At 46.1% G+C, this 19,242-nt stretch overlaps 1 protein-coding gene across 3 annotated transcripts in view; it reads left to right on the forward strand.

The window, feature by feature from the left end:
• The window catches only part of FAM171B (family with sequence similarity 171 member B), a 57,329-nt gene that overhangs the window by 32,898 nt on the left and 5,189 nt on the right, over window positions 1-19,242 (forward strand). For all 3 annotated transcript variants that reach the window (XM_048483760.1, XM_048483758.1, XM_048483759.1), the window contains exons 2-7: window positions 2,367-2,600; window positions 4,034-4,126; window positions 6,616-6,774; window positions 9,979-10,149; window positions 12,231-12,347; window positions 19,130-19,238. In XM_048483760.1, coding sequence (XP_048339717.1) covers window positions 2,372-2,600; window positions 4,034-4,126; window positions 6,616-6,774; window positions 9,979-10,149; window positions 12,231-12,347; window positions 19,130-19,238 — 878 coding nt within the window. In that variant the 5' untranslated portion in view covers window positions 2,367-2,371. The remainder of the gene's footprint in view (window positions 1-2,366; window positions 2,601-4,033; window positions 4,127-6,615; window positions 6,775-9,978; window positions 10,150-12,230; window positions 12,348-19,129; window positions 19,239-19,242) is intronic.

The following is a 19,242-nucleotide window of genomic DNA, read 5'->3' on the forward strand; positions in this document are numbered from 1 at the left end:
ACCTTCTCCACAGGTAGTGCAATTGCTACAGAGGGTTTCCAGTCAAGAGGAAACAATTCTCAACATACCAAAGCTTTGTTAGCAGCAGACCATTGTATTTTAATTGCTGTGTGTTCAGGAAATACATCAATTTGAAAACGACGAACGTCTGTTTCACTACCCCTGTGCAGCTTTAGTATGCAAGGATTACTGTCAGAGAATCTCTGCATCCATTTTAAGCCTGTATTAAAACATAACTATTGCATTCTTAATATTGATTTGAGATAAAACTATACAATATATTATTATTACATAAATAATTAAGGGCGAGCAGTTACATTAGTCCACAAAGATGCCTTGCCCCAAAGTTAAGCAGGTCCCAGGCGAAGAGCTTCCTATGAGAAGAGCTCTTGATCAATTCAGTGTCTTGATTTTATAGGATTTTAAAATATCCTAACAATAGCTAATTTGTTCCACAAGACAAGGGACACCATTCTTGACTAACTCATTATCTTGTAATGGCAAACACCGTACAAGGTTATGCATACTTGAAATGACTTGTTAAAACATATAACAGTGATGGCGAACCTTTTCAAGACAGAGTGCCCAAATTGCAACCCAAAGCCCACTTATTTATTGCAAAGTGCCAACACGGCAATTTAACCTGAATACTGAGGTTTTAGTTTTGAAAAAACAGTTGGCTCTGAGGCGTGCATTAGTCAGGAGTAAACTTGGTGGTAGTTGGTGGTTTTGCTTTGAAGCAACCGTGCAACTCTTCCAACAGGTGAATCATGACCCTAGGAGGGTTTACTTAGAAGCAAGCCTCGTTGCCAGCAACCAAGGTTTCTACCAGGTAAAGGATCACACTTTAGTTCTTCACATGAAAATCAGTGGGGTTTAAGAGCACTTAACAGTGTTACCTACACTGCTTTCCCAAAACTAGGTCTTAGGTTTAATGCTAATAATTGAGCCCAGTAGCCAGGCCAGCCTAGATGTGGAGGGGGGGGCACTCTGTTTGCGCGTGCCCACAGAGAGGTCTCTGAGTGCCACCTCTGGCACCAGTGCCATAGGTTCGCCACCACTGACATATAAGAATTTAGTTCGTTCTTACTACTTTTTGTCTTAGCTGATAGCTCAGTTCAAAGGGCAATAGAGTGACTGCTGGGGACAGTCCCTCATTGCCAAAGAGGCAATCAGTGGCGTGGGTACCAAGAAGTACAAAAATTTATTCTCTCCCAGGGAAGCCCATATCTGAGAATGACTTCATGCCACCCTTTTTTGTGGCATGAGTCTACACCACTAAAAAGGGATGTTCCTGGGCCAAAACTCCACTGGAAGCAACTAAAGTCGGCCCTACCCCCAGACTGTCCCCTCTCAAGCAGGTTCCTGTGGTAGAGGGGCACGAACACACAAGGCAGCTTCTGGATTTGGGTGTCACGCAGTTGCAGAACACCCTGTATCAGGCATAATATTCCTTCCATGTATGAACGTCTTACACCAGTAGAGTGGGCATCCACATTGACACAACCCTGCTCCATTTCCAAGGCTCCATTCCCCCTCCCCTTTGGATTGCACTCGTAGTTTACTTAAAAATAATCACAAGTTTCTCAGCCAATACAGCTCATCTTTGAACCATATCTTCCCTTCTGTGCAGCTGGACAACCTTGTCGTTCTCAGGTGCTTCTGCGCTTGGGCAGCAACAGATAATATCTATTGATGTGGGTTAGGCAACTTCTGGAGAGCCAGGGTGTAGTGGTTAAGAGCAGCGAACTCTAATCAGGAGAACTGAGTTTGATTCCCACTCCTCCACATGAAGTTTGCTGGATGACGAGTCTCAAAGCGGCTTATAAATTCCTTCCTTTCCTCTCCCCAGAGCTGATACCTTCTGAGGTAGGTGAGGCTGAGCGAATTTGGAGAGAACTGTGACTAGCCCAAGGTCATCTAGCAGGTTCCATGTGAAGGAGCAGGGAAACAAATCCAGTTCACCAGATTAGAACTTGCCACTCAAGTGGAGGAGTGGAGAATTAAACCTGGTTCTCCCGATTAGGGTCCACTGCTCTTAAGCACTATATCACACTAGTAGTGGTGTACAGATTCAAATGTATTATCTGCTTCTGGTATCGTTGAGGGTAAAAGAAGAGGGCCACAAGACTGTTATTTACCACAAGACTACATTTTGGCTCTGGCTATGTGTACTCTTCATCGTGGGACTTAGCAGCCATATTACTGAAACAATACCTTTCGTAATTGAATAATTTGATCGAAAACTCAAGCAGGCATTTCTCTTGAGATAGAGAACAAGTCTGATCTTCTCCCTTTTAACCATATTCTGCAATTGAACAAGTACCAAAGTGTGGTGTCTAATCTTTTGTCCTTCTTCTCTTTAGGATCGATGTTTACATTGAAAGTGCAAGTCAACGACATCATCAGTCATCAATACCTACGTCAAGCCGTTGTAGAAGTCTTTGTCAATTACACCAAGACCAATTCCACACTAACTGGCAACAGTGGAGCAGTATTGATAAGAGTTCCCTATCAACTAGGTCTAAGTTTAACGATCACATCATATAAAGATGGTTATATGTTGACACCTTTGCCTTGGAAGACTGGGAAAATGCCAAGTGAGTAAACCTCTTTTAAAATCTTATTACTAAACTGAATCGAGTTGAACTTTCATCCTTCCCTTGAGTAATACACCTGATTGACACCTAATGAATGTGACATGCAGCCCAACCCAAAGGGCCTGATAGAGCGGTGTCCGGAGACAATCGGCAGCATGGTCTCCAGTTGCTGATACAGCAACTGGTTTGGGGGATTCTCAGCATAAGTGCACAACCCTACAGGGTTGGTTTCTGGTTTAGACTCAGGAGGCTAGAGGCTTGGTCCCTTGACCTCTGGCTGTCTGGGTAATCAAAACAGCTGGTGGCAGCTACTCCCCGAGGTGTGCGGACTCGCACTTCAGTCTCTTGTTTGTTTGCCCCGGCTGAACCAGCCCCCTTTCTAGAGCAGTTGCCCTAGCTTGGGGGTTTGACCTACATTGGCAGTGCTGTGGAGGTAGTGGGTTTGTGACACATACCGTATATACTCGCGTATAAGTCTACTTTTCCAGCACATTTTCTGTGCCAAAAAAGCCCTCCTCGACTTGTACGTGAGCCGCCGCCTGTCGTCCCTCTTACTCACTCATCTTTTCCTTTCCCTGCAGGCTCTGAGGCTCAGCTTCAGGGAAGCTGCCGCTTGGGCAGCCTGTCTCTATGATTTTCTTAAAAGGGCAATGCTCCAAAGATTGCTTAAGCCTGCTGGGCACCCCACAGCTTACAAGCAAGGAAACGCCAGACAGAGTAGTTGTCTGCTTTTTGAAACCCCAAAAGCAGGCGAATGCTCTGTCTTGCAAGCAAGGAAATGCAGAGCAGCCCAGGGCTGGGGCTGCTGTGGGGATCCGGGAGGTGGTGGGGGAAGCGATCCGGTGGGGAGCGGGCGCCCTGGCCCTTCCCTGCCCCCGCCTGCTTTGGCGAATGCTCTGTCTGGCGTTTCCTTGCTTGCAAGCAGGGAAACGCCAGAACAGCCAATTTATACACGAGTCAGTAAGTTTTCCCAGTTTTCGGTGGTAAAATTAGGTGCCTCGACTTATACGCGGGTCAACTTATATACGAGTATATACGGGTAATTCAGAAACACAACCAATAAAGATACTCAAAAATATTTTAGAAGTTAAGTGCAAACATACTTTCAGTATGCATTAGTTGTGTATTTCTGCAGCGTTTCACCATGTCAGACCTCTCATAGTGAGTCCTGGCAGTTATACAAGTAGCAGAATAATTGTCTGCAGGGATTTCGCTCATTTGAATGTACAACGAAAGTGCTGTTGAGCGCACGCCATTTTTACTTAGCCAAGGTCAATAAACTCAATTCTTTCTCCTGATGAAATACTTGATTCTCTCCTCTTCTTGCCGCCATCTTTCCTTGTGCCGTAAATTTACCACAGCTCTATAACTGTGCTCCTTTTGACAGCGCCTGCCGATGTAGTAATATATTCTCACTATTGAATTTTCCACAGTATATTCGTCTGTGACGCTTTCGCTGTTCCCTCAAAGCCAAGCAAATATATGGCTGTTCGAGGATACAGTTTTAATAACTGGGAAACTATCTGGTAAGTAATAACGACGCAAAGATGAGAATTGAAACGGCTTTTATTTAGGATGATGTGAGGTGATAGCTGGTTGCATTTGCTTTTATCACGTGTAATTAGGAGCAGTGGGCTGCAAGATGTTCATGTTTTGTAGGCAATCTTTCAGTCTTGCATCAGGGGTAGCTTTAAAACCTGGATAGCTTTAAAAGGGGCTTGGACAGATTTATGGAGGAGAAGTCGATTTATGGCTACCAATCTTGATCCTCTTTGATCTGAGATTGCAAATGCCTTAACAGACCAGGTGATCGGGAGCAACAGCCGCAGAAGGCCATTGCGTTCACATCCTACATGTGAGCTCCCAAAGGCACCTGGTGGGCCACTGCGAGTAGCAGAGAGCTGGACTAGATGGACTTTGGTCTGATCCAGCTGGCTTGTTCTTATGTTCTTAGGGGTATCATTTTCTATATGAGTTTGCTTTGGGTTGATTTTTCCAGCTTTTCCCTGTTAGGTCTCTGGAGGTCTAAGATCTACATCAAACGAGACATCTGATTAACTCCAGAGGCCCATTCAAGTATTTTAACATTCCAAGCAACCAGCACACACACACACACACACCCTGCTCTTGAATAATCCAGCATGAGTTCATGGGAAACAATCTAGTTTCCTGTGAAATAATTTTATTTTTGATGTTAAATATGTGGCATGTATTAACTGTATTGGCTGTGTGATAAAATCCATTGTAATAGGTAGTTCAGTGGCTTTCCTTCTTTCTTACCAAAAAGAAGTTTGACGGGACCTTGAAGACTGAAGATTTATTGTAGCATAAATAATTGCTGAATCAGAATTAATTGATAGATGTAATTGTATTAACTAAAACAGAGGAAACACATTTCTTACCCATGGGGGATGTCACATTGGCTTAACATCATTAGGAAGATTATGTTATTATCTGTGACAGCTGTTGTGGATGGTCACTTATGTACCTGGTCGACTTCTGAGTTTTGTAAAACAAAATGCCACAAATTGTACCTCTGCTACACAAGAAGGAGCGAAACTGTGTCACTGGACTAAAAATATTTTTGTATTCTCAATAATATCAAGCATAAATGCACACAATCATTACAACCCTGTGTGTATGCGACTGACGCAATAGCAAAACCACAGAACCTTATCCCTTTAAGACCTAATATGCAAACCGGAGCCGAAGCTCTATAATGTCATAATGTTGTGTGGTTACAACCTTGCTGCCACAGATTCTAATGTCCACCATGTGGTCCCCTCCAAAGTTGGAGCGGAGCGGGCGGGCCAGCTGCCCGGAATGGCAGGTCTTCAAGGGACACAGTTCTGTGAGTTTGTTACTGGTACCTGATCCCTCCTCATTTATTATTAGTCAGTAAAGGCAAGCAGCTTATTATTCCAAAGAGTCATTTGGCTTTATTACCTGTCAATGTTTCACCTGTCACATGGTACCCACTAATTTCCTGTTTGCTATAGGTCATACTGTGTATAAAGACAGTAGGGGGCACCATGAGATTAAGTAACCTTCCTGACAAGGGGCACCAGAAGACATCCCATCTGGGTACTTCCCCACTGGAATCACTGAGTTCCGGCTTCACTGTTTGCACATCCTGACATGCAGTACCAAAGTTCTGTCGGTTTTACCTCTGCCAGCTGTTGACTTTTAGGATTACTTATGTACATTTGCTTCCACTCAACCTGAACCCTTTGGCATCTTGGCATGCATTCGTGCATGATTTTCACTTTCTCTAACGAATGTTCCCAGTAGTTTGATTCAGATACAGTTCTTGTAGAATCGCCCAACAACCATACAGAGAATTCCTTACTTAGGTCAGCTCTAGGGCCTCTTCCGCACATGCAGGATAATACACTTTCAATCCACTTTCAATACACTTTGCAGCTGTATTTTACTGTGCAGAATAGCAAAATCCACTTGCAAACAATTGTGAAAGTGGATTGAAAGTGCATTATTCTGCATGTGCAGAAGGGGCCTGGTACCAGCTTACTTAACATCCACTTAAATTAAACCGTCAGTTGTGATGTTGTACCCATTGTAATGTTTATTGACCCACTCCTTAAGTCTTTGTTTGCTCCCAACTAATGGTTTTGCAGAGCAAACTTGTGGTGTTCCACACAGTGTGTGTATTTGGCATAATATCCAACAACATGGCATCGATGTCCTAGCCCATTCTTAGAACACAAGCAGTGTGTTACAGTGAATACACATACCTGCCTGTGCATGTGTACATCTGTTTGTAAGAAAGAGACTATATGTAGTCTTTTTACATATGGAACCAGAGACTGGTACCAGGGTAAATGTGAAGTTTAGATCACACATTCAGTAGTATATGCATTGAATGTAACATAACTCTGCGCACGTGAAAACCAAAAAACCAAAGTGTAGTATATATGAATTGTACATTCATTCACAGTAACTTATCGGAAGGATGTTTTGCTAATTTTCTGACTTGGAATTATTTTATCTCTTTCAGATGCCAAATCTCAACCAAGTGTCCAGTTTCCAAAAAATTTAATAAAGCTCCCAAGGAACCACCACATCACAAATGTGACAGCCTATCTTACCGTGCCACAACAGTTTTTGAAAGTGGACCATTTCCTCTATACAACTGGGATTCTTCTAAATATGTCAGGTGTGTTAGATTTGCTACCTACTCTTGAGGATCTAAAATTTTAATTTCATGTGCTTATAGAAGTGTTGGACCTAGAATCCAGAAATATGTCTCATTATAATGAAGGATCTGAAGTGAGTCTCTGTAAGCCTGTATAAAAGTTTTACTGGTGTTGGACAGGAATAGTCTAGGCCTCAATGTGTGTTGTGGGTAAGAAATGATTGATCTATGTGTTGAGCAGGGCTTGTGGATGGGACTATACCACACCAGATATATTCACTGGATTCTTGAATGCTCTCATGTTCCGCCTGTGCTACATGTCTACAAAACGTTTTAACAGAGGCTCATTCCGCACAGCGTATTTATAATGAGTTGTAATCGTTATAAATGAATTAGTTTTCCATTTATAAAAAGGCAACTCATTATAAATATGCTGTGTGGAATGAACCATAGATGAACATTCACAAACACAGGCCAATTACGCATTTGTTCGCTGTGTGTTGAGGGCAAATGTCTATCTTAGCATTGTTTCTTGTACAGACATATTTCTTCAAGCCCCACGTTCACTTTTCATTCATGCTGGCAGAGTGGGCAAATTTGCCAGTGAGCCTAGCTTTGCCCGGAACATGCTCCCTCCGCCCGCAGCCAGCCTTCCCACTCCCTCCCACTGACATCCACACCTTCCCCCTCGCCCCCCTTTCATGTTGCCAGCTCCTTCAAGTGAAAGAAAAGAAGCTCAATCACTCTCTGCAAGAAATCTTGCCCCAACATGCCTCCTCTCTCAGTGCACCACAAAGAGGAAGCACGTTGGGACAAGATTTCTTACCCCAATACACTTCTGGTCTCACTGTGCGCCAGAGCACCTGTGGGTAATCGTCCCTAGGGAAGGAAAAAGGTGTGTATGTATGTGGGGGAATTTTGTATTAGCACTATATCTTAGCAGTGAGCAGCACCATAAAGAAATCTGATCTCCCATAAAAATTTCAAACTGCATTGTCCTTCTGTCTTAAATCATGCTTTCTGTCCCAGGATCTAAAGAATTTTGACTGAAGGGCAGAGATGGACTTGTATGTTCACTGAACAAGCTTTAGAGTTGACTCTACCACGACACGTTTTGATATTTTTTTTTACCTAAAACTGCCCGTTCCCTCCTCCCCAGTCTCCTGAGGCTGGATGCCAGGATCATATTGATGTAGCAGGCCCTTGAGCACACCAAGAGACAGAGGCAGATTAATAATATATGCTTTACCTTTTTGCATTTGAAGAATCGGCAAAATAAACCAGCTTTCGCGATTTTCTTGAAAACTCTCTGGAGTGTTTTTAAATTATTCATGTGCTCCCAAGGAGGTGGGGGAAGTTCTGTCCCAGGGCAGGTGAAAGTTAATTGACAAGAGATACTTGACGGGTTTTTTGCAACCCACGTCTGACTGTCTGGAATATTTAAAGAAGGAATCTGGAAATTAATTCTGCATTAGCCTTTCTTTGGTAACTTCTGTCCACAAGGCAGTGATGTTTCAAGTTAGCAGAAAAGGAGAGAGACCGTAAATGGGTAGTTTTCACAATATTTTGATAAGGCAAGCCTGTTTTAAAAAGAACAGGCTTCTGTGCTTAAGCTACTTATTTTACTTGATAACTTAATGTTTTTTTTCATGTAAACTGTGTCCTCGGGGGGGGGGGGGCGACATACCAACTAGCTCCTAGTATGTGTGTTTGTTTACTTAATAAAATCCCAATTGATTTATTCATAAGATCGTTTTTGAAAAACAGAATATGGGAAATCTGACATGTGTACCAAGATCCAGGTAGTGCTACACTCCTCACATGACAAGTTCATTGCTAACCCTTTTGTGTCAGCTCATCCTTCCTACAGCAATTTCCACTGACGGAGTGGGAAAATTCTTACATTTCTAACATACTGTATATACTCGAGTATAAGTCGACTTTTTCAGCACATTTTTAATGCTGAAAAAAGCCACCCTCGGCTTATACTCGAGTATATACAGTAATTCCAAGATGGCCGCTGGAGCTGTGGCACACCGAGAAAGGAAATCACACCAGCTGTGGCAGAAGCATTTTGCCTGCATCCAACTTGAGTATTAAATTCAGCATTCCCTTTTGTGTTTTTATGTAAAGCTAGGCTTGTAAATCTTCCAACTTTGATAAAGCCACAGTCTTTGCAATTAGAGTTGCTCCATTGGCTCTGAATGTCTGTTAGGTATTACTCTGTGCCCTTGAAATTTGTGTTCTGACAGGCATGGCATCAACTTTTTTTTACAACCAGTGAGATACCTTCATGAATTTTATTGGTATCTATTTTATTTTTGAAATTTACCAGTAGCTGCTGCACTTCCACCCTAGACTTATACTCGAGTCAGTAAGTTTCCTAGTTTTTTGTGGTAAAATTAGATGCCTCGACTTATATTCGGGTAAACTTATACTCGAGTATATACGGTAGTTTTGCAAATCCCTTAAGTTGATCTTAATAGACCAGTATACATTCTGCATTTTGGACTTACTTAATTCTTTCCGGAGGTTCACTATACAGCCAGTTATGTATTGGCTACATTAGTGTGTGTGGCTGTATGTGTGTAAAGTGATGTCGAATCACACCTGACTTATGGCGACCCCTTAATGTGTTTTCAAGGCAAGAGTTTGCCATTGCCTCCCATTGCAGTCGCTGTTAAATGTGATCCGGTCATATCAGTGAAACTTTGGTGCTTGTTTGGGGGCATTTTATTTCCCCCTGGTGGCGCGTTTTTACATAACCTCTCTTGCTAAAGACTGAAGAGTGTGTGTGTCCCCCCTCCCCCAGCACAGTGATGGATTGGTTCCAATTTGTATCCATTGCTAGATAATCAGAAAAGCTGATGAAGAAGAGCAGAATTCGTTCCACATGGATAGCTTAGCTGTGTGGAAGAATACCCATTTGTGCCTTCCATAAATCCTATACAAATAGCATGCAAGGGAGGGAACGCAATGTCTGCTCAGTTACCATTTTGAAGAAATTAGCTTGGATTGATGGGATAGCGCTGCAGAAAGGAAAGGACAACCTTGTGCTATTTTCTTTGGTTTACAGACCAAGTGTGCACTAGTGTGCGGACGCATTCATCCTTGTCTTTTAAATGTTTTTAAAAGGAAAATTAAAAGCAGGAGCTATACTTCCTCAAATTTAGGAAATGCTTCAGTGTGTTAAACGGGAACCCTCCTCTCTGTGTGCTTGTCTAGGTTTTAAAAGTATTGAGCTGACCCCTCTCGCTGCGATATGCGTGAACCTATTTTCGTCGGGGAAAGAACTGAAAGTGGATGGCTCTATCCACATAACGTTACCGCTTCTGCCTACGAGAACTGTAAAAGCAGGAGGTCGGATCCTGGCGTGGACCTTTGACACGAACACTGGTAAGAGGCATTCATTTGCAGGCGTGAAGCTTTGAGTTTGATGCTTATGGAGGGGGGGACACATAGGATGGACGGACAGGCAGAGCCATGGTAGCCTTTGAGGCTTGCCCTCTGACCCTGTGCATGTTTTCCCTGAACAAAATTCCCACGAGGCGCAGCTCTCTTTTTCAGAAGAAAGTTCCGCTGACCATCCCCAGTGAATATGCTCAGGATTACAGCCTTTTAATTGGTCGATTTGCGATGTAAGCATTTTCTTGCCTCCCAAAAAAACAGCCCAGAGGCAGTGCCAGTGTTTATGCACAATGAATTCTTGACACGGAATATATTTGACTTTCATTAATGTCAGCAGGGCTTGTATACATTTAACAATTTGATCCAGGGCATGCTCACTGCAGTCTGTCCCTTGAAATAGCCCAGGCTTAGGTTTGAGTAACTCTACACAAACTAGAATATACTTAGAGGAGGATTTTTACCAATTGAAGAAGATTTACTAAAATTTTACGTGAGTGGGGTGCTGTGTGGTTTCCGGGCTGTATGGCCTTGTTCTAGCAGCATTCTCTCCTGACGTTTCGCCTGCATCTGTGGCGGGCATCTTCAGAGGATCTGAAGATGCCAGCTTCAGATCTTCAGATCCTCTGAAGATGCCAGCCACTGATGCAGGCGAAACGTCAGGAGAGATTGCTGCTAGAACACGGCCATACAGCCCGGAAACCACACAGCACCCCAGTGATTCCGGCTGTGAAAGCCTTCAACAATACATTTTACATGAGTGTTGATATATTTTAGATTGTAAAGACCCATCACAATAAACATCTTCTACTACTTAATGTTAAAGTTTAACCCAGACCTGAACGAGTAGGCTCGTGTGTTTTGGGATTGTGTCCATTAATTGTAAGCTACCACGAGCAGAACTGTGAAGAGACAACACAGAAATATCCTACATAAATAAATCAAACACATGCTAACAATTGGCCATGGTGGCAGGGGCTGATGGGAATTGTAGTCCAGGAACATCTGGAGAGCCGCAGGTTGTAGACCCCTGATCTAGACAGAACCTGGTCTAAACAGCAACTGTTAGGGTTCTAACACACATTGAAATCCTGTGGCTCTGACTGTTTGTGTTTTGACTTAAAGACCATGCCAAGGTGGTCCAGTACCTATTGTATGGTATCCCTGTTTGGATCCAAGCTTGGCACAAGAACCTGGAGCGTATCCAATCAAACTTCCTATATAAGATATTTGGCACCCCACATTGTGTATATGTTGTGGCAAATGCCAAGAATCAGGGTGACATTTATTAGAAAACTGAAGGGCATGATAAACGTTTTCTAAGATTTGGCTGCGTCTATGCTTCTGCACAGATCCAAAAAGTTTATCTTTGCTAGAAATGAGGGAGCTTCAGCTTTCGAAGTGGTGGCTCCATATTGAAAAAAAAATCTTCTCCTTGGGTTTCTCATTTGAGTCTATTCATATTCTTACACACGGAAATTTACCATCATCTAAAGATCAGACTGTACGATCAGGAATACCAATCTCTCCTGAGTGCTGCACAAAGCTCCTGTTCCCCTCTATACTTTGGGATCACACCCCCAAAATCTAACCCGGCTGTATACTTAGAACAGCTTGTTAATTATAAGTGCAGATGGGTCATGACAAGAGCAAGGTGCAACTCATTCCCCTCTGTTTATCTTCAAGGTCGTTTCCTTTAACATCCCACAAAGTGAGCGTTGCTGTCGGTACTGTCCCAATGCTATAGACTCAATCCCTCATATCCTGCTTTACTGTTCGAGGTATAATGATATTAGAACCAATCTGGGAGCTTTACTACCTCTAGAATTTATGTTTCTCTCAGACAGACTAAAAATGTCTAAGCTATTGAACAGCCCTCCTGTAGAAATTTCTGAAGCAGTTGCTACATTTTTAATCCATGTTCTACATGATATATAACAATGATCCTGTTTTTGTATTTGGAATGTATGGTACTTCTGGTTCATGCCTAATAAAGGTTTTTGGATTTGGATTTGGACTTAAAGACCTTTTAGCTTTCTGAAAGAAAGCGTATCATCATTTTTCCCCTGCAGGTGCTTGGGTAAATCATGGGACAGGCGTGGTCAAGGATGCGGGGGACCATTTAGTATGGACGTACACTGCTCCGAGTCTGGGTTACTGGATTGCAGCCCCACTTCCTGGAACTGCAGGTACACCAAGGAAACTCAAAATTATTGTAAACACAACTTAATGGTTGCTTCCAGGGCAATGATTTTAATGAATTTTAATGTTTTATTGCTATATTGTATTTATGAGATCTTATATTGTATTTGTTCTATGTCTCATTGTACACCGCCCAGAGCCCTTCGGGGGTTGAGCGGTCTATCAAGACCAATGAATAAATAAATAAAAATAAAATAACCATGCTGGGGATCAGAATGAGGAGGATAATAATCCAATAGGGAGGAAAAAAGATTCTCTCCTAGCATTAACGATAGCCTCCTGGACATGGCGGGAGGAACGGTGGAGATTTATCTCTTAGGACAGAGAATGTTGCATTCTATGTTACAGCATCATTGGAAGGGACTTCCCCAAACACTTCAGATGGTACAAAATTGTGCAGGTGCTAGCTTCATCGTGTGCCTGGCATAGATCCAGAAGACACAGGAGTCTCAAATCCCCTGCTCGGATGTAGTGCCTAGCCAGACTGTGCCTTTGGAAGTGGAAATGCCCATCTGCTGTTATTGTTTTTGGGAGGAGTGAATGTTTCTCTGTATTTATTTATTTATTTATTTATTTATTGATTGATTGATTGTTTCGTCTTATATACCGCCCAATCCCCGAAGGGCTCCGGGCGGTGAACAGCAAAGGTTCAGAGACAAGCAGGAGCAAATCACACATACAATATAAATACATAGACTCCATCTCATGTCAACAATAAAATAACTTAAAACCAGCGAAAACAGATTAATACATAAAAACAGGCGTCCAACCTCAAATTTAAAACCTACCCCCAAAAGAGGGGGGGATTTGCAGGCCCCTCAATATGAGGGAACTCCTGATGTAACAGCCCCAAAGACGAGGCAGTAAAAAAAGAGCAGTAGGGGGCACTTTGATATCAGCGGCCGGACACTCCAAAGGCCCGGTGGAACAACACAGTCTTGCAGACCCTGCGGATCCCACCCTGGTCCCGCAGGGCCCGGACAGCTGGAGGAAGGGTGTTCCACCAGGCCGGGGCCAGTGCTGAAAAAATCCTGGCTCCGCTGTGGGAGGCGCTAAAATCAAGCATCATCGAGGGAGCCAGGGGATCACCAGCAAGTTGGCCTCTGCTGATCATGCAGAGGCCGAGTGGGCGACGTATGGGGTGATGCGGTCCCACGAAGAGTCTGCGGGTCCCAGGCAGCATAAGCGCTCTTAAAGGTCCAGAACCTACACCTTGAAGATGATTCGGAATTCGATCGGAAGCCAAGTGCAGCTGGCGCAACACAGGCTGAATGTGATTGCTCTCGAAGGCGCCTCCTGTGAGCAAGCGAGCACGCCGCGCATGCTGGACCACAGCTTTAACTTCCGAGATCAAACGCTAGCGGGAAGGCCCACGGCTGTGAAAGTTTAGAAGTTACAATAGTCTAACCTGGAGGTGATCAAGCTGTTGCATGTGGATCACAGTGGCCAAGGTCCGCTTTGGGAGGAGGAAGGGCCAGCCGCCCGGGCCTGACGGAGATGGAAAAAAGCAGTCCGGGTTGTGGCATGGAGCCACCTGGGTCTCCATTGAAAGAGGCGAATCCAGGTGGACCCCAGACTGCTTGAGGACGGAGGAGGTCGTAGCGCCTAATGAAACCCCCCCTCCCACATCGGCGGCTGGAAATCCCCAGCCTCTCCCTTCGCTGCCTAGCCAGAGGATCTCCGTCTTCGATGGATTCAGTTGCAGCCTGCTCTTGCTTCAACTTCAACCAGCTACCGCCTGCAAACAATGCTGGAGAGCCGCGGGGAAGCGGCAACCGCTCCCCCCTCCATCAGCAGAATGAGCTGAGTGTCATCGGCATACTGATGACAGATCAGCCCAAAGCTCCGCACCAGCTGAGCAGAGTGGTCGCGATATAGATGTTGAAATAATGGCCGGGGATAATGCAATGCCCCTGAGGATAACTCCGCAATGGAGCCGGGACCTCCGGGAGGCTTCATCCTCGCACCACACTTGCTGGCTCTGGCCCCGGAGAAACGCAGGCAATCCACTGAAGGACGAGTGCCCGCGCACCCCGGATGACGGCCAGGCGGTGGAGTCAAAAAAGGTGCGTGATCAACCATATCAAACGCTGCGTGTAAGATCTAACAAAACCAGCAGCGCCCGATCCGCTTCTCCGTCGTCGAGCTGTATACAGGATGCGCATCTGTGATGGCGACAAGAGCAGTCTCCGTCCCATGCCCAGCACGGAAGCCGGACTGGGAAGGGATCGAAAGTCGATGTGTCATCCAGGAAACCCTGGAAAGCTGCTCCAGCACCACTTCTCTCAAATTACCTTCCCAGAAAACCAAAGATTCGAGACGGGGCGGTAATTGGCCAGATCACTCGGATCTAACGATGGTCTTTTTAAGAGTGGGCGGACCACTGCCTCCTTCAACCCATCCGGAAAGACTCCTTGCTCAAGGGAGCCATTGATGATATTCAACAGATGGGGTCGTAGCTCCGCCCGGCAGGCCTTTATAAGCCAGGAGGGGCACGGATCCAGAGGACAGGTAGTAGGTCTAACAGCAGCCAAGGCCCTGTCAGCAGCGGCATCGGAGAGCAGGGAGAACTGGGCCAAACTAGGGCCCGACGACGGCAAGGGAGCCTCCAGTTCACTAATTGTAGATAACGTGGCAGGAAGGTCCTGGCGGAGCGACGTGATTTTATCTGCAAAAAAGCTCATAAATGCCTCACAGCCAACAGCCAATCGATGGTTTGTAGACCTCTCCGATAAGGAGGTCAAGGACCGAATTATACGAAATAATTGTGCCGGGCGGGAGCTAGCAGACGCAAGAGAGGAGGAAAAGAAAGCTCTCTTTGCCTCCTTCGTTGCCATCTCATAGGCCTTCATAAACGTCCTATAAGATGTTCGCGCCGCGTCGTCACGAGATTTCCTCCACACTCCGGCTCTGAGTCAGTCCCTGCTCAAGCGCCCGTTTCATATGGCGCAGCTCCTCGGTATACCAAGGAGCCTGCTGAACACGGGGGGCGAAGAGGACGCCGGGGGAGCAACAACCTCGATGGCATCGGAGAGCCGGGAATTCCAGTCCTCCACCTGCTCATCAGGAGTGTGCCCGACGGGTTCAGGTCCCGTAGAGCATTCAGGAAAGCAAGTGGATCGATAAGTCTCCGCAGGCGGGCATAACTCAGCCCCTCGCCTAGACGGGGTTGGCGCAACAAGTCCATCCGAACCTTCCGGGAATAATGGTCGGACCATGGCACTCTATCTATAGAGGATCAATGCGACCATATCAACCTCCTAACCCAAAGACTAGAAGTCCAGCGTGTGGCCGGCCTCATGGGTGGGGCCAGAATTTACCAAGGAGAGGCCCAGATGCCGCCATGGATGACACTACAGGTCCACAGCACGGCTGTACATGAGAGGCGGCGTCAGCATGGACATTGAAGTCCCCCAGGACAATAAGCCTGGGGAACCGCAATGCCCAATCTGCCACCACCTCCAGCAGCTGCGGCAGGCAGTCCCTCGGCTCGCTAGGCGACCGGTACACCAAGAGGACTGCCATCCTCCCCGAGGCCAACCACTCCAGGCCGACACATTCCACGCCAGCGATCTCCGGGACAGGGGCAGCCCTGAAGGGAATGGAATCTTGGATGAACAATGCCACGCCTCCCCCCCGGCCCTGTGTTCGTGACCGGTGGAGGCACGCGAAACCGGGTGGCGCGGTCTCGCCCAAGGCGACGGTCTCACCCTCGCGCACCCAAGTTTCGGTGATGCAGGCCAGGTCCATCTGCTGGGCTCCGAGATAATCACGGAGCACAGCAGTTTTATTGTTAATGGACCTGGCATTAATCAACACCAGAGACGAAGCAGAGTAACCCTGAACCCTGTCACCGCCGTCCCTAGGGATAGGTCGGAGGTCAGAAGGCGAACGCGCATAACCATATCTCATTCATCTTCTATCATATGGCCCCCGCCTACCGCTGTATCTACCCCGTCCCATCAACACCGGGATCCCTAGCCCCAATACAGGTGCCCCCATTGCTCAACCGCCCCACCCCAGATTCTATAGCCTCATTAACCGCTTCCACAGTAGTGGACCCAACCCTACCACTAGGCAGCTAAACACTATCCTAATTTCCTAATCCTAAGAACAATCACATACAGGTTGAGAAAATTACTACAATCAGCTAAACCTAAACAGTGCTATAACTAATCCCCACTAATCCTAAACACTAATACAAAGGCCAGGCTATAGCCACTAGGCCAAATATCAAAGGCAAAAGGGCCAGCGATCAGATAGATGGATCTCACCGATCAGCTGATATTTATTGGTAGGCCGAAGGAGGGTGTTGGCTAACAGATAAAAGTTGCCACCACCAGATGTACAGACCTTCAATAAGTAGCACAAGACAGTTCTTATATAGGCAGGGAACCAAAGTCCCCGCCACCACCGGGTTTGATTGATAATCCACAGACTGCCAGGGTGACAAAGGACCCAAAGATGCCAGCAATACAATCACGGGCAAGCGGAGCAACCTTCAGGGGGCCCCTGCCACCGGCCACCCTAAGTAGATCCCATTCATGCCGCTCCGAGCCCGGAAATTGTCCCCTGGAATATGGCTCACACGGCTCTCTCACCACCGGTTCCCCAAATCCAGACAGTGTAGTATTGCCAGGTACCCGGAGATTGTCGACTCTCGGCCACCCAGCCAGTCCGAGGAACATTTCAGAGTACCGTCATTGTATAAAAATGTACTGCTCTAAAATCAGGTTCTTTTCACCCCAGAAAGGTACAAGTATCTTTCCAGATCTGCTTGATGCCTCCTCCCCTTCCTTATCCAGGCTTCATTTAGATTATCTTGCCAGAAGGGCATTGCTTGTATGTTGTTTGAGTTAGATTCCCCATATTGGCCACAGAGGGCGCTTCGGTCCTCCGGTAGTAACTTTTTGGTGGCTCCTGGCCTCAAGGACATTGGGCGTTTCCCCACTCACCACGACCCCCGCTATGCCGCTTGCTGCTCTCAGCACGCGTCATTTCTGGTGCGCGCCCAGGCGTCTCCACGCTCTGCGCGGGGTCATCAAAAGGCGCCGTTTACAAGAGTGCCAGGAATGACGCGCGCTGAGGGGACGCGACAGCGGCAGCGTCGGGGCGGCTTCGTTGTCGCCGCCCCTGTCGTGGGGAGTGCCGGGGGACCCCGCACTACTTGAGGAGAGTAGCGCGGGGCTTAAGGTAAGTGGGGAAAGGCCCACTGTTAGCCTCAACCAGAGTCAGGGCCTTTTTGGTTCTGCCACCAGCCTGGTGGAACTCTCTGTCAGCTGACACCACCAGGGCCCTGCGGGACACCTGTAGGGCCTGCCGGTCAGAGATGTTTCACCGGGCTTTTAGTCAAGGCAACCCATTAGTCCAGTCTGTTCTATCTTGCCAGCCTCCCAAATCTTGCACCTCCTCCTCCCCGTCCCAATATTTAAAACACTGGGAATATGCGACGGGACGGCGTTGGAAATAGACTGTAAGCGATTGAGGTCCTCTGGATACCCAACTCATCGCCATCAGTTATTGTTTATTAGATTTTAATGATTAAGTTTTAACTTGTACAATTGAGACTGTGGCGATGTTTTCAAGCTGTGTGTGTAAGCCGCCCTGAGCTCAGCTTAGGCTGGGAAAGGGCAGGATATAAATATAATAAACTAAACTAGATTGGATTCTATCCCAGTAGTACGTACGTACCTTCCTTCCTTCCTTCCTTCCTTCCTTCCTTCCTTCCTTCCTTCCTTCCTTCCTTCCTTCCTTCCTTCCTTCCTTCCTTCCTTCCTTCCTTCCTTCCTTCCTTCCTTCCTTCCTTCCTTCCTTCCTTCCTTCCTTCCTTCCTTCCTTCCTTCCTTCCTTCCTTCCTTCCTTCCTTATTTATTTATTTATTTATTCATTTATTTATTTATTTATTTACCGCCCTCCCCAAAGGCTCAGGGCGGTGTCCATCAATGATAAAACAATTTAAAACATCATAGTATATAATTTACATAAAATAATTCATAAAATACCAAGACTACAGATGGCGTCAACCCCTCCCCCCCCCCTTTATATACCCACGGGAGGCCAGATGTTCTTATGGCGGAGTTGACATCATCCCGGCTGGCCAAACGCCTGGCGGAACAGGTCCGTTTTACAGGCCCTGCGGAAACTTTGTAAGTCCCGCAGGGCCCTGATCTCACCTGGAAGCCTGTTCCACCAGGTAGGGGCCAGAGCCGTAAAGGTCCTGGCCCTTGTAGAGGCCAGCCGGATCGCCTTGGGGCCAGGGATCACCAGTAGATCCGCCTCCGATGAGCGGAGGGGCCTAGAAGGGCGATATAGGGAGAGACGGTCCCTCAGATAAGCAGGGCCAACAAGATTTTTTTTAGTATAAGCTTTCAATAATCAAAATTCCCTTCATCAGATCTGAGCTTTAACTCTTGATAACTTATACTAAAAAAAATCTCGTTGATCTCTGAAGCGCTACTAACCAGCCTACAATACATTGAGCTGCAGCAACTAGACAGGCTTGCCAATGTCCCAAAGCACCATTAAATCATTTTGGACAGGTCTAGGATAGAGCAGATGTAAATGGGCGACATCAGTCCATCCCACGTGAACCATTTTTGTTTCATTTGAATTGGAAAACGCTGCCATGTGTTTCCTGCTCACTGAAATACCTAGTCACCAAATGTCTGAGGAAAAGCAGAGTTAGGAAAGACAGAGGAGGAATTGTTACTGAAACATACCCTTCTGCACATAGTCACTTTTTCCTTATTTATGTTTGTGATTATTGCAGGAGGTGTGAAGGATATAACAGAGTACCACACAGTGTTTCTGACGGTCATCCTGGGAGGCACTGTCGTCATCATCGCTGGGTTCTTTGTAGTCCTCCTGTGTTACTGCAGGTGA

Source organism: Sphaerodactylus townsendi, linkage group LG02 (genome assembly GCF_021028975.2).
Source record: "Sphaerodactylus townsendi isolate TG3544 linkage group LG02, MPM_Stown_v2.3, whole genome shotgun sequence".
In the NCBI taxonomy this organism is placed as follows: domain Eukaryota; kingdom Metazoa; phylum Chordata; class Lepidosauria; order Squamata; family Sphaerodactylidae; genus Sphaerodactylus; species Sphaerodactylus townsendi.